The sequence below is a fragment of the Theobroma cacao genome, chromosome 1 (genome assembly GCF_053813885.1).
Source record: "Theobroma cacao isolate CCN51 chromosome 1, ASM5381388v1, whole genome shotgun sequence".
Lineage (NCBI taxonomy): Eukaryota > Viridiplantae > Streptophyta > Magnoliopsida > Malvales > Malvaceae > Theobroma > Theobroma cacao.
In genome coordinates, this window is record NC_142639.1 from 10,805,433 (window position 1) to 10,820,997 (window position 15,565).

Below are 15,565 nucleotides of genomic sequence, written 5' to 3' on the forward strand. Positions count from 1 at the left end.
CATTGGAAGAATGAACCCAATGTGTAACGTCCTCACCATTATTTTCTATAAGAATTTCAATTATTTTCTCAATTAAAAATTCAGGCAAGAACAGTTTTAATTTATCCACATCTTATCTATCATTTTCATAAAAATATTGAACTTTTATATGAGGATGTAAATGAGAAAGGAAAGAGTTTACCAAAAGCTGCTCCCCATCCAACAATTGTGCTGAAAGAAGAGCTGTCCTTTGCCAATCTTCCATCGGATGTCCTATTCTGCAATTCGGCAGCCACCTTTCAAACGTTTCCATGTAAGCGAATCATGGATCTTGGTTTTGACTTGCATCGGAATTAAACCACCACAATACTTAGTCTTCATGAATCGTGCCCGTAGACTATTAGAAATATGAAAGCACCGCTACAATTTGAGACTAAATGCTTCAAAAACATCTATTAGTCTTCGAATTTCAAAAACACCTATAGCTTAGTGGTTACACTAGTTTAATTTAAAAAAGTTCAAGCTGTTATTCTTTTGATCGAATAGCCTTTAGAACTCTTCTTCCATTCACAAAGCTTTGAGTAGTGGCTGGCGAGATCACTATAGTAAAAGTAGTAGCTGCCGTAATTATTGCAAGGGGATTGTTCATGTTAGGATTTCTAGTGACAACCGTATCTAGCGGTGAGAAAAATCAAACCAAATCAATTATTCACCCAAATTAAATACGATTTGAGTAAAATAGTTTGATTTAATTGGTCTATTAGATTAATTAGTCCAAAATGTTTGGTCTAATTATTTTTTTGGTGGATTCTCGGTTTTAAAATTTTTAGACTAATTCACCCAAAAAACCAAACTAATTTTTTATATATATTAATATATGTAATATTTTTCATATATATTAAGAAAAATTCATGGTAAACTTAATTAATAATATATTTAAAATATATTAGTTTATTATATGTATATATACAAATCATAATCATAGCTATTTAATTTTAATTATATATTTATTTATAAATATGTGTTAATATGAAATTACAAGTTATACATTTTAAATGATATAACTTATATGTTAATATTATAATATATGATTAGAAATATCCAACATATTATTATGTTGTAATTATTACACCTTGGTAATAGTTCGTAACATAAAATGTTATGAATATATATATATATATATATATATATATATATATATATAATTGTATAAATATTATATATATTTAATTTATATATAAGTATTACTATAACTTATAATAAATTTTATTTATATGATTACATTTAATAACCTTATTAATTATCACTTTAGTTTTTATAACATATTGTTTATAATTAGTTATTATGTATACAAATTCTTATATAAAACATTATAACACATAAGTTGTGTCATTAATTTTATATATACCTAATAAAGTAACATATTATATATATACGAATATTTAATTTATACATAAGCATTATGTAACTTATAATAAACATTTTTTATATGATTACACTTAATAATTTTATTAGTTATCTTCTTAATTTTTATAATATATTGTTTATAATTAGTTATTATTTATACAAACTTTGATATAAAAATTAAAATATTATAACATATAAGTTGTATCATTAATTTCATATATATAATAAAGTAATGTAGTATACATATACATATATAATTTTTACATAATTAATATATTTTATAATTGTAGATGAAGTTTATAAGTTTTAATATTATAATTTGTAGAAAAAATGATAAAATTTTGATTCATTGATCCAAAACTAAACCGATCAAACTAATTTGACGTGTGGTTGATTTAATTTATTTTTATATTTGATTATTTTTTAAAAATAAATAATCTATTTAATCTTTAGATATGACATATCAAATCATTCAATGTACTTATTTACTCACCTCTAATCATATCAATATTTATTCCGTTTCCATTGGTGTTTAGAATAAAGAGAGTTGCTCCGTTAGGTGCATTTTCGTTAGTTTTAAGATGCGCAAGTTGAGATTGAAGAATTGTGACTGCTTTGTTATATTATGGATACTTTTTCCAAAGCAAATGTGGCAACAAGCGGAGCAACCCCATGCCAAAAGAAATCTAGGTGGGTCCTTTAGGGATACCTTTCAGCTACAGGAAAGGAAGAACAGCATTTTGATGTTTTTTAGAGACCGCAAGAGTCAATTTCCATGCACCGTGAAGCGGCAGGAGGGACCATGCATATTAAAACGACAGCAAGAAACTTTGGAAGCATGAAAAACCACCATCACCAGACCGGCCGCCATGTCTGGTCCTTGTGCTCCAATAAACATCGTATGTTGTTAGAATTATACTCCTCTTTTTTTTTTTTTTTTTGCCTCTTTTCTTCTTTATTTTGTGGTAGAGTTGAATTTCAATTGTGTGTGGGCGTGGCCCAGCAGAATTTCGCACCCCCCAGGAATCTAGCCACTGTCACAAATCACCGCTGGCTCATTCGAGGAGGCATATTGATTCTCGAAAGTCACTAAGTTTTTATCCTTCCTGGGCGCCGCGTCCAGTTATCACACCATAGCTGTCAATAGGTTTGGCTTCTGTTTAAGCGTTTTTATTTTTTGATTGTGACCCCCAACGCCTTTCCATTCCCTTGTTATTGGCAGAATTTGATTAAAATTTTCAAAACCAGACAAGACAGGGTAGTGTATCACCTGTCCTCATTTCTCCGTACATCGCATCACCATTACCGTATTGCTATTACTTGCTACTAATAAAATCCTCAAGGCCAAAGCCCAAACAGAGGACAAAGAACACGACACTGCAGAGTTCAAAACAAAGCTCTCTTTCCTCCTTTCATTGTCTGTTACTGTGTGTGTTTGAGAACTCTGATACAAAGTGACAGAGAGAAAAGAGAGTTATTCTGGCTTCACTTTCCTTGCTATCTTCCCCTCTTTTGCTTTCTAACTTCTTTTCTTGGGCTACGAAAAGAAAAAGGAAAGGAAATCATTCCTGTACCAAGCAATGTTTAAGTGCTATCCTCTCAACTTTCTCTTTGTAGATATCGCTTTGGCTAGCCTTGATGCTCTCCTCGCATTTATTGCCTTCTTTCAGGTCTGTTTTGTGCACCCTTTTGCTTCTAATGTTTATGTTTTCTTTTGCTAATGCATTTGGATTCTGTGATGGCATAATTAGTTTATATATGGGTTTTTATTTTTTTTCGCAACATGTAATTCTTTCCAAGGGAATTTAGTGATGTTTGCTTGGTTGGGGAATCTGGGTCCTGCTTTTTTACAGAGAAAATGTCAGGAAAACATATAAAAATGTAGAGTCGTGCATGCATCACTTGAAACTTTCACTTTAAAAAATTCTGAATTTGTTTTGAGTAGATTTCAGTATCTGGACAGATTGAATAGCTAATCATAGTCCAGAATTTTTATGGGAGAAGAAGGAGAGAAGAGAAAAATGCTAGACATGGGCCTCCTTCCTAATATATTATGTTAAACCTTTTCATTTGCTTTTTTTTTTTTTTTAATTTGTATTGGTGAGGATTTTGGCTCTTATTTCTGTTAAAATATCTGAAATCTCCGCCTATGTTGGGTTTCAAGCATGGTTTCAAATGGAATGGCGGTGAAAAGTGAGCCAATATAAAATTATTACCTGAAAGGCTTATGCCCCAAGGGTTCATGTTGACACATTGGGGCGTAAGCCTTTCAGGTACTACCTTTATAGATTTTAAAAGAATCATAACCAAAATCATAAAACTTAAAATTTTGATAAATCATTATCATGAACTTGAGTTAATTATGTCACATACCTTACAAAGTACCACAAAACTAGAAGTATCTCAATAAATAATTAAGGAGACAAGTCCATATTTATAGTTTGATTTTCTTGATTATATATATCAGAAATGTTTTTCTTGACATATCTTAGCCTTCTTTTCTAACCAGCTTTCTAGGATTCACCTGCGGAATCAACAAGTTGGGTGGACACGGCAAAAAGTAAGTGAAATCTTCTAAATATTTCCCTAGTCTTTTCTGGTTTGTTCTGTCTGTGCCTGTGCAAGTGGTTCTCCATTGGTGCCCCTTGGCCAAAATTCAGGTTTCCAATTCCTATAGTACATAAGAGAAACTCTTACGTGTACTTGAGTGCAAGACTGTGGATTTGATAGGTGTATGTGACATCATAGTATTTCATGACAGTTCTTTAATGCAACGATCAGCATAAACAAGGTGCTGTGGTTTTTTGGGAAATATAGTTCTTGATAAGTAGTTAGAACGCTTAAAACTCATAATTAAAGTGCAAAGATGCAATCGATATTAATCAAAATATACTGTCTTGTCAAATGCCAATCAGATGAAAAGTGGAATTTGGTTGATGTAGAATGAAATTCTGAAATAAAGTTGCTGTTGATAAGAAGCAGGAAACAAGGAAATCTTGTGTATAATGAAAACAAAAATCTGATCCCTTTTGGTAATAATATGCTTTACATGTGAACATGGCTTCCTTGATATTGCCTTTATGTCGAAAAAGGGGAACCAAATAAAGATAAAGCTTGCCACTCCATAAAAGAAAAAAGGTTCCCAGATGCGAATTCTCTTCAGTTAAGTCAACTGACAGAAAGGGAAAATATTACCATGTCGTATAAGCCAGAGCATTGTTTACCTATTGTAATATTGGTTTCTTTGACCAGTTCCCTTTATCCCTATATCTTACTAGAAATTAGAAATGTTTTTTGCCTTGCGTGTCTAGACATCTGATTGATCTTAATTGTCTTCCATATTCTCTCTGTTCTTATTCATCTTGTCATAGTCAATTCCATCAACTTGTTTCCTTTTCTGGCCTCCTTTATCATAATAGAAAGCTGGAACTTCCATTAATTTAATGATTATGCACTTTTTATGTTTTTAATGTATTGTATAGCTTATTTTTCACATCTTCTGATTTGTGATTGTTGTGTAAAAGCAAAGATACTCTGACTACTATGTTTATAATTCTTTTCATGTATTTGGCAATTTATAGTACCTTTTTTTTGAAAAAGAAATTCAGTACTACGTTTTTTGAAGGAAACAATATTGATGGAGCAAATGCTGATTGCAGGTTCTTCATCTCTTGATAGGTTCTTCTAATTCTGGTAAGAGTAAGACTAAGATGTTGAGATTCTGTGTTCTACATAATGAGGCTTTTCTGTTATCTTAGTAATTAAATTTAAAGTAGCATGGTTCTACTTGGAATAGATATCTAGTATTGTAGATATGATATTTCATTCATAGCTCTGAAGCCACAATATCAAGTGTTACTTTTTCTTGAAGTAGAAGCGACTTATCAATTGATATATGCAGGAGTTCTTTTAAGATTAAGAATATGAATTTACAGGATGGTTGTTATGAATAACTATAATCCTTAATATGGGCTAGCATATGCTGTAATGCAAATTATTGGGTTGCTTAGATAGATTTGATTTGTTGGTCTCCAACCAGGTTTCTGTAGAGCTAATCTTCCATGGTGAACCTAACAATCTCTCAAGCTCCAATCTCCAAAATCCACTTTATGCCTTCTTCTTCATTTTGCAAAATAGGAATCTTTCATCCTTGGTCTTCCTAACAGTTTCTCATGCTCCCCTTTATTCTCTTTTCTATTTTTTTTCTCTCTATCACAAAATAGCATTCTTTCATCGGCTTCAGCCCTTATTACAGCCAACTTAAGTCTTTTGTCATGTTTCCCTCAGTCCAACCATGTTCTTCATTTAATTAGTGAGACACAATTTGCAGGTCTTCCAAAGTTGGAAGCTCATTCTTAGTACTACAGATGCATTACATCACTCAATCAAGGACATTTTGTGCTTGTTTCCTCATGCTTTCTCTAATACCTCTATCTAGAAACTAGAAACGTGTAATTAGTAATTCATCCATTCCCTTATGTGCCATTATTATCTGCATTGTCAAGCATTTTCTGACTTATCTATGCACTTGATTCCTATCCTATCCCTTGTCCATACCAAATAAAACTCTTCTAACACTTTCTGACCTAAATGTTCAGTATTGGGTGCTCCTGCTTTTCCTGTTCTTCTGCAATGTTAATGTCAGATCCTCCTATTTAATTCATTCTCATTTCTTTCATTCATTAATTACTTGAAGCTGAAGTTTAGAGCCATTCACATTTTCTTAGCTACCACTGACAAAAGAGCAGCATTGTGAATGTAAAATCATCTCTCTCTCTCTCTCTCTTTCTTTCTCCTTTATTTTCCTGAATTAATAACAAGTTTTCTGCTTCATGCTCTTCAATCCTGTGAAGAGGACTTTATCCTATGCTTTTATGTGGAAACCCTTCTTGAGAAATTTGTTACCTTCAAAGTAATCTAAAGAAATCCTAAACCAATTCCTTGGTGCTGAAAGAGTGGTTTTAAAATGTTCAAGTGGGTCTGAATATCTTCTGCATCTGATACTTATTATTCGGATTTGTTTGTCTTATGACAGGTTGTGTCATTTATTTTTTGTGCATGGTTGTTGCCACATGCCAAAGGTGGCTTTGCTGGTTTCATGTGTGTGGCTTTGTTCTCATGGGTATGTTTCTCTTGAGTATATTTGCCTTTAGTAATTGTTTCTAGAGCCTCTTAATGAGGCATGCCTGTGGTCTAATGGTGAAAACTTTGCTGCAGCCTTCCCCAAGATTCTGTTTTTGGCTGCATTTCTTTTACTCCTATCTTTCTGGTAAGTCTGACCATATCTCAACAACTTTCTTCATTTAATTATTGATCATGTAAAATATTTGCCTTTCAACATTGAATTCTAAATTCTATATGCTTAAACGATTTTTAGTATTTGATGATTTATGGTTGATTAGAGCTTCTTGTACTGTCAGGATCTTTTAAAAATTAAGATAAGGTTCTTTCAACTTGAACATTATACAGTTACTATCCTACATATATTATAAATCATTAATCAAGTCAATGTTCAATACTCTCGCAATCTCAAATTGAAAGCTATAGTTTCCATTTTGGTAGTTACAAAATTTTGTCCCTCTATGTTGAGGTGAAGCTACCCTATTATATTATAAGGGACAATGTTGTCTAGTAGTAGTTTATGTGGCGCCTTCCTACTTCAAAAATATGATTGTGTATAAATAACCCCATCCATTGGATAAGGAGAAAATGGTTTAGGTAAAGCTCTTGAGTGATCACAACATATTTATTTTGTTCTGCTTATGCAAATTCCTTCTCCCTGTCTTACATTGCTTTCCCACCATGCTAGTTCATTTGACCTATTCTTTCTTGAATGCCACATAAGCTGATCTAATGCACATCAGTAGACTACGAAGGCATTATGTAGTTTTTTCAATAGTTAATGGTGGTTCTAAAATTAAAATGAAAATTGACAAAGATAACTTCATATGTTCTGCAGAATGTTAGTGTTCAACATAGAACAAGTTGGGCATTAGATGTCAAATGCAAATCAATAATATATTTTCAATATGCTCTCTTGTTGAGTTTACGTGATAAATTGGGAAATATCATGGTATTATCACTCATGGCTTACGAATCGTATTTCTGTAATCTTCAAAAGAATTTATGGAGGATATGCTAGTAAGTTTTTTGCATATGAGACATTTTTCCTAGAAGTAGTGTATTGTAATTTATAAGGTACGTATATGCTTTTATGGGCAATGATTTTATAGGGTCGACCTTTGCCATCAGGCAAATGATGAAGAGGAAGATGAAGAAATCAGTAGTCAGCAGGCATTGCTGGACAGTTCAAAGAGCAAGGCTGGCTTGTCAAACAAGGATGCCCGTTGGAAATGTTGCTCATTCCAAGGCATTCATGTTGGTAGCAGACAAAAATTTGTTATTGTGGTATGAGGAAGAGCAATGTCAGTTTTCATCAATAATTGTACAAATAGTTTCTATTTAAGATTCAATCTTATCGACAATGGAGTTATTTTATTTTTCTTTTCGTTCTTCTTCCTCCAGATCATTATGCTCAACCTCATCTTGATGATCTCCTTTGCTGCAATAATGTGGATTGGCACAAGGAAGAATCCTAGTGATTCTGTCATAGTTGCTCGGGTATGGAACACATTACTTCCTAATTGCATATGGTGATTATAACATTAAAATATCCCTTGATATTTTTCCATATCAAGTCCTTTACATTTGATATTTATTGGAAGTTGCAAATATGCTGTACAACTTATTGTCATGCTAGTTTATGGTGTTTGATCAAACAATAAGGTCTTAACTTCTAATGAAGTGGAAGAAACCTCAGTTTATTATTACATTGCTGAAGGGGGTTCAGAAAGTGCAACATTATGACAAAAAGGGCCCATGGTATATTTGAGTATTCAGCACTTATCGCTGCAATAGTTTGTTTGATAGGCCATGTGATATCTTATAGTATATTTTGCTAAAATTGATTGACTGTCTTTTTCCAAATGTTTATTGTGTTTTTGGTTGTTATTCTCCAAAAAAATTTTCCAATTCAATATGGTAAATATGATTGTAAATTTTTGTGACAAATAACCCAAGGCTTGGCTCTGGATCACCTTGTCACAACTCTTTCCAGCTGTGGTTTAACCAACTGCCATCAGTTGTGGTTAAGCTTGTTTAATGGTATATATTGTTAAGTTCCATGGTATGACTAATACCTTAGCTTAGTTGCTGTTGTTTGAGAGAATTAAATGTGATTCCCTTGATTTGTATATTGGGTTATCAATTTTTCTTTATTGTATCTTCCATATGCTAATAGATACCTACCCAGATATCCATTTTTAACAGTTTTAGTTTGTGCATTGACCCTGATGCTTTCAGTGGCATCAGAGCAAATGGTGTTCTCTCAAGACTGAAATTATTGATGTGGAATTTTCTATTTGTTATGATTCATTAGAACTAAATTCTATTATCAGAAAAAAAAAAAACAACTATTTTAATATTTTTGGTGAAACTAGTGGTTAGTGGTCCATAACTGCAATTCGTGTGCAGGTATATATAGATTTTTTTGCCGCATCAGTACTTATACTGGGAGGAGCTTTTGGTTGCTATGGTGAGAAATGACTTCTTCTGTTATTTTTGTCGTTGCTATGCATGATTTCAAGCTTTTCGGCTTTTATTATCTTTCTCCTTGATATATGGGTAATAGTGCATCAGTTACACATAATGTTTTTGAGAACTTTTATATAATCACAAAGTTTAACATTAAATATTACATTTATAAATTTATTCATTTTTTTGCATCATTCATTATTTTGCATTGCACATGACTCGGTTATTTTGCCAATGGGTATAAAAATTCCGATGATGGGATTTTCTCGAGAAGCTTGTAGAGACGAGTTCTCTTGAGAATCTCCCTAGGTGAGGGAAAACTTCTAGACTTCACTAAAGCATTGGGATGGTCTAGGAATGATTTTTTTCGATACAAGGTTTTCATTTCTCATAATTAAAATTGGTAAATCATGTCACCATTCCATAATTGCATCATGTGCACGATGAACAAATAAACCAAATAATGGACTTTGGGTCGTTTTTGAGTTCATATTGCTTAATTAGAATAAGATGGAAGATGCTGTCCTTTTCTTAAATAAATATTCTTAGCAACGAGTCTCCTAAAATCTTAGAGCCATGAGTTTTTTAAAAATTGCACTTATAATATGCATCATTTATGAATGGAATATTTCTAGATCAAGTCAAGTGCATAACTATACTATTCAATGCTAATTAAACTATTTTCAGAAATTGAAATTTGCTTCTAGTTTATATACATATGATAAATTGTGCTTACAATATTTAATTGATAGTTTTCATTCATGAATTTTGTCAAGAACTAGTCAACCTAAAAGTTGAAGCTTCTATTCACTAATATGCCCTCTCATGTACAAGTCTATTGGGCTGAAAGTGCAAACAAAGTATAGGGTCACCACATACCTTCTGTTGAAATTTGGCTTTTCATGAAATCCACACAATTGCTATTCGAATTCTAGGCCACTAGAACCAAAAATTTTGATAGCAATACATTGTCAAGAACCTGTAAACCTAAAACTATAAGTTTTTGGATGAGGTTTCAATAATTTAATTCACTAATAAAGTCATATCAGAAAATGTGTAGCTAATGGCATGAGAGTATAATATAGCAAAGAAAACATGTGCATGCTTGAGTATGAAGACATACCCTAAGAGGTATCAATGAGAATTTTTTATGTTTATTATGCTTTCTTTTTCTCATCTGTTGGTTGTTTGTGTCTGGAGTTATGTTTGGGAGGTGGGGGATCAGAGATAAATTAACTTTTGAGTTCATCCTATACCCTTACAAATGTGAATTGTTGAACTTTGCAATAGCTTGGGTTTTAACTCTTAATATGAAATTTTAATTTTTAAACATTCTTTTGTTCCTGCTGCTATGAGCATGTGTGTGTATATGCATGGCTTGCATTGATGCTTTGCATGTTTCCATTTGTCTGCCTAGAAGGAGCACACTTTACATGGGAAAACGTTGGAGAAGTCTGCCAATCAAGGCTTATGGAGGCTTAGGGTAATGGTAGAAAAACTTTGGGTTCATGGCTATGGTTAGAAATGCGATTAGGGGTGGTTTGAGAGGGAAGGAGTAGCTTGAAGCTAGGGTTACTGGAGTTTCTGGCAGCAGCTAGATAGGAGTTTTGTGGGAAAGAATGGAGAACATGTGGACTGAGGGTGATCAAAGGAGTCAAGAGAATAGATAACATTTAGAATTGTATAAGACAAGAAAAGCCAAAAGGTTTGAGGTTGCTTTCAGCATTGTGAAGATGAGTTAATGTGGATGCAGAAAACTAAGAACAAGAAAAAATAATGAATAGAAAAAAGACATTAAATAGAAAGTGCACAAAGTATTCCCATGCATCCATGCCTCAAAAGATCAAAATACTCAAAATCTGAATTCAGCATAAGCAAACTGCAATATGAAAGTTACATAAATATTTGGAAAGACATAACCAACTTAATGTCCAAGAAAATACAACTGAACTCCTAGAAGACTGCTATAATTATCAAACTCGTCAAAGTAATAGAATATACCTAGCCAAGTCACAATGAATTGCATGGATGGCAATTCTGCTCCCAAAAAAAAAAAAAGAAAACATCTGCAATTCATAACATAATCCTAAATTGATAAATTGATATTACTTAACAAAGAATAATGAGTCAAGGTCTTCAATGGCTGCATCAAATCTTTCAAAAGAAGTTCATTATGTTACTGTTTTTGATTTATTAGTTGGGGTTTTAATTATGTGCTTTGCCTGTTTAAGGTTGATCTCTTTCTGGAACTTTTCTCTTTAATTGATTTCAGGTTTCCTTCTATTTTCTAAATTGAGGAGAGTACGATCTGAGCAAGCTTCATCAGAAATGTGGAAGGTTTGCACTTGCTAACTATTCTTTATTTAGCCGTGCTTTTGTGTATCTTTTGGGGTGAAAGATAGTCTTGATTTCTTAATGCTTAGACAGCTAAAATTACATTATCATGAACTTGGTGTTAAATGATTTCAAAAAGTTCTTGAAGTTTGTCACATTTTACAGGTGGTTGGTTTAGCAGTTGTCTCTATTTCATGTTTCACATCCAGTTCTTTAATAGTTCTTCTTACAGATATTCCTGTAAGTAGTTGATACTTAAGCCCTTGGCACGTTGTTGAGATCTTTGCTGTTTTCCTGAATTAGGCATGTACTCTTTCTTTCATGGTTAATTTTTTACTTCTGCTGGCAGCTTTTTCATCATTGGGCTCTGAAGAAAATAAATGGTGTACAAGCGCTGGTTCTTCTCATTTTGCATTATGTTTTAGGTATTCCTTCAGTCTTTTGAAGATTGAGTTATAATATGGTTTTGTTAGTGATATTTTGTCTATCATCATTTTAGGCTTCACTCAGGAGTGTTTTATTCACCTTAATATACTTTAAAGCTGAAGCAGAGTTGAAACATTTTAAAACAAATATGATATAGTACTAGATATCCTATACCCCTGGTTTAGTGTTTGTTATTTTAAAGTTGCTTAAAAAAATGTTTGATGTTTGTAATTGATAGAACAATGGTAATTACAAATCAAAGATAACAGAAATTCTGGGGTTTCAAGGAAAAGGAGATTAAGAGGAACCAGGGCAATTCTCCATTGTAGTTGTTTGCTGTAGAGTGATACAAGTATTTAATCATCAAGCACAGGAAAGCTCTTTGTTTTCATTCTAAAGTGAGAAAAGTAGGCTCCAACCAAATATAAATTACATATGCATGCAAATTATCTAGTTATTAAGCAAAGGGCATTGCAACTGTGGGCATGATATTTGACTGTTGTGCCTTGATGGCTCTCATCAAGTTTAAAGCAACTTCCTGTCCAAACTTGGAGGAGCTTAATTTGTTTTTCAGATCATTGTGAAGTCTATTGGCTGCTATCTAATGAGATACCAGGTTCCGTATTGGATGGATGTAGGATATAGGGCTTATGTTTTGGATTGCATCCAAGTTTGGAGAGTATTAACATGGCAAGTGGAGAAATTTAGTTGCAAGAAAGTATTGAATTGAAATCAATCTTTATGTTTATGGTTAGTTCTTGGCTTGATGACTTTACAATCATGCAAACAGGTTCAAGGATTGAGAATGAGGAATGACAGTTGATGTTTTAATTAATTGATTACAAAATAGCAAATAAATAACAGTAAGCAGTGATCACAAGAAAGAAGACTAAACAGGAAGAGAACAATCAGTGAACATTTAGACAAGGGATATCCATGTTTAAGTGACTATAATATCTCACTATTGCATTGACCATGAATAATAGATACTTGTTATTATTAAATTCTTGATATATTAAGATGATCAGGACATAAAAACAGAAAGCTGCTATTTATTAAACATATTGAAGAGTTCATGAACCCCTAAATTCATAGATGATGAACTTAATGTCTGCAAACCTTATACTGAACTGAACTTCAAGTACTCCTAATTCATAGGAATTGGAGAAATTATAATTATGCCTTTAAGCCCAAAGGTACTTGTAGGCGAAGTAAAATTCTGAGATACATATGGTTTAATCGTATTATTATGTTGCTTTTAAAAATTCTCCAAGCTCCCTTCTATCAGGTATTAAATGGTTGTCTTATAAAGAATACACAAACAGATAACAATACTTATTCTCCGTGGTCGTGTCACTTTGCATTGAGTGAATTAAATATAATTTATGTATAAATTGTTTGCATTTTTAATTTATCATTTGATGAATTAATTATCATAATCATCTCCCACTCCTTCCCCCCCCCCCCCCCCCCCCCCCGCCCCCGCCCTGGGGCTGCTAAAAAATTGAAGTAATATTTTTTTTACTGAGGTGCACTATTTTATTTTTTTTACATTTCTTGCGTCCTTTTGAATATGTACATTCTAGTTAAGGAGTTACATTTCTGTCATATGTATTGAGTCATTCGTTGAGGTTTATTGACAGGTTCATCAGTCCCCTTTGCTTTTGTATTATGGGTCATGAGAGAGCTGCCAGCCCCACCCACAATTAGTAGGCAAGTACAGCCAAGAACAATAACTTTTATCAGTTATGGGGCAGCACGAATGCAGCATCATCAATACTCGGCTACTGCTACAAGTTCAAAGAATCAGGTATCTACTTCTATTGGCATTTGCTTTAACTGCGTAATGTGCTAGCAAACTTCTTAAGCTAGGGTGAATTTTACATACGTTATGATGTACTGAAAATTTTAGGAGAGGAAGAATGATATGCTGATTGCATAAGTTATGAATAAATTGTTAGCTCTAAGGTGTGCCGTCTCTTTGGTCAGAAACAAGTATAAGATGTTATGTTTATATTTTGCTAATTGTCTTCTGTCATACTTTAAACTTTAGGAGATACCCATTTGCCTTTTCTCTACCATTTTGCATTGCTGCAATGTTTGTTTAGTTGCCTTATTGTGTTGGAGCTCAAAACTTATTTTTATCTCCAGCTGATCTTGCTTGAACCCCCTTTTTTTTTGGCCAATAACTTGAACTCCCCTTTTCAAACCTTTGCTTAGTACTAAATATCATTATTCTGCAGAGGCTCAATTGCCTCACATTGCTTTTTCTAAAGATGGACTTAGACAATTACCAAATAACCTTATGGAAAAGAAGAGTAGACATGAACTTGTAAATATATTATCTACATTTAAGATACCTGATGCTAATATCCTACTATTTTGACACTCCCTTGGTTATTTCATTGCCTAAACCTACTGGACTGAGTTTATCACAAAATTTTCAATTATTTGAATTTGATAACAACTTATAGGAACTATGAGATTACAATTGAGCTTTTTGATCAATCCAGTAAATTATACAAATTCACTAGACATCTGCCCCTGCATTTGGTAAAAAGTGGTATAAACATGTAGCAGCATTGTTTCATTTATCTGCTTCATGATGATTATTACTGTCATATGCCTTTTCCACTGTTCTCTTTCTTGATGTTGCATGATGGATGAGAAACACCGAATGGGCGTTTGCTTTACATTGCAGGTGTCAAGAGCAAGTCCAATTTAATGTATTATCCAGACATCTAGAAATCGGATCACATTATGGTTATTTCTGGTGGTTCCAAGGGGAAAAATTGATGGAATTTTGCAATGCAGCACTCGGAATTGGCAGAATTGATTGGTGGATCACAAATTCAAATAACCATGTTTTGACATCAGATGCATGAATATAGGTGCTATAGAACTGGTATAGGAGTAAAAAAGACCTGCTTGCAGGATCTCTGATTCGTAAGCATTATTTTGTAAATACATTCTGAGGTATTGGCAGAGGCAGTTATGTTGAGAGCAAGTTGAACATATGCTCCTACAATTTATTTGATCAGATCTTTAATAGATCTTATAAGATTCTGTTTAAAAGGATTAAAACTCCAATGAAATAATTAAGCAAGAAATGTTAAGAAAGTAGAACAAAGGGGGTCCCCCATCGTTGTTTTTAGATGGTGGAACAAGAAGCTACATAAAGGTATGGGCACACGAGTATTTAGTTTATTGATTGGTACATAATCCTCCTACTTAAAGAGTAAAGTTTAAATTCTCTTCTCAGTTATATAAAAAAAAAATTACGTACAAGTATGAGTTTGATTTGAGATAAAATTTAAATAAGTATTTTTTTGTTATATTTAATTAAGTTTGTCTATTTTTATTTTTGATTAAATAAAATTTTATAATTACTACTTGATTAAGTATCATTAATCTAAATATAATTTATCATTTTATATTCATATTATTCTTATTTTTCAAATTCGGATCCGCAACACTAACATGTCAAGTTATCATCCTACATCAGGATGCATACAGTTAGTGAAAATATAAAAATAATTTATTTAAATTTTTGTGAATAATTTTTTTAGATATTATGTCAAATAATTTTGTATGGTGAAAATAAATATGTAATAACAAAAAAATTTATTTTTTTATTTTTATTAACAACAATTGTTGAAAGTTCAAGTCTTATAATTTGTAATGACTTAATTTTTGCGTTTAATAAAATGAAACCAATTTTTGTGTTTAATAGAACACATTTTGGAATTATAAAATTTTGAACAGAAATAAATATGCCTTTCTTTTTTATTTGGATAATTGAGAACACAAAAAGCTTTCTCTGATT

At 32.4% G+C, this 15,565-nt stretch overlaps 1 protein-coding gene across 5 annotated transcripts; it reads left to right on the plus strand.

Annotated features, from left to right (window-relative positions):
* The first annotated feature begins 2,144 nt into the window (after positions 1–2,144).
* Positions 2,145–14,814, plus strand: CAND3 (tobamovirus multiplication protein). 5 transcript variants are annotated; one of them, XM_088808717.1, is made up of 15 exons: positions 2,145–2,285; positions 2,393–2,533; positions 3,004–3,056; positions 3,896–3,946; positions 5,012–5,079; positions 6,422–6,508; positions 6,604–6,655; positions 7,620–7,794; positions 7,912–8,007; positions 8,920–8,980; positions 11,252–11,316; positions 11,479–11,553; positions 11,663–11,738; positions 13,371–13,549; positions 14,441–14,814. In XM_088808717.1, exons 6-15 carry the CDS (start codon positions 6,445–6,447, stop codon positions 14,462–14,464), a joined length of 867 nt encoding a protein of 288 aa, XP_088664843.1. In that variant the 5' UTR covers positions 2,145–2,285; positions 2,393–2,533; positions 3,004–3,056; positions 3,896–3,946; positions 5,012–5,079; positions 6,422–6,444; the 3' UTR covers positions 14,465–14,814. The 5 variants fall into 5 exon arrangements, with proteins under 5 accessions (XP_088664843.1, XP_017969756.2, XP_088664834.1 ...); XM_018114267.2 differs by lacking the exon at positions 2,393–2,533 and having other exon boundaries at positions 2,210–2,285; positions 5,046–5,079; XM_088808708.1 differs by lacking the exon at positions 2,393–2,533 and having other exon boundaries at positions 2,210–2,285; positions 5,046–5,079; positions 13,383–13,549.
* Positions 14,815–15,565: the final 751 nt, after the last annotated feature.

Bases quoted from the DNA above. Each gene is read 5' to 3' on its own strand.
- CAND3 (XM_018114267.2), top strand. From the start codon at position 2,225: ATGAAAAACCACCATCACCAGACCGGCCGCCATGTCTGGTCCTTGTGC. The intron at 6,509-6,603 runs GTATGTTTCTCT...ACTTTGCTGCAG, and splicing joins GTGTGGCTTTGTTCTCATGG to CCTTCCCCAAGATTCTGTTT. The intron at 6,656-7,619 runs GTAAGTCTGACC...ATGATTTTATAG, and splicing joins CTTTTACTCCTATCTTTCTG to GGTCGACCTTTGCCATCAGG.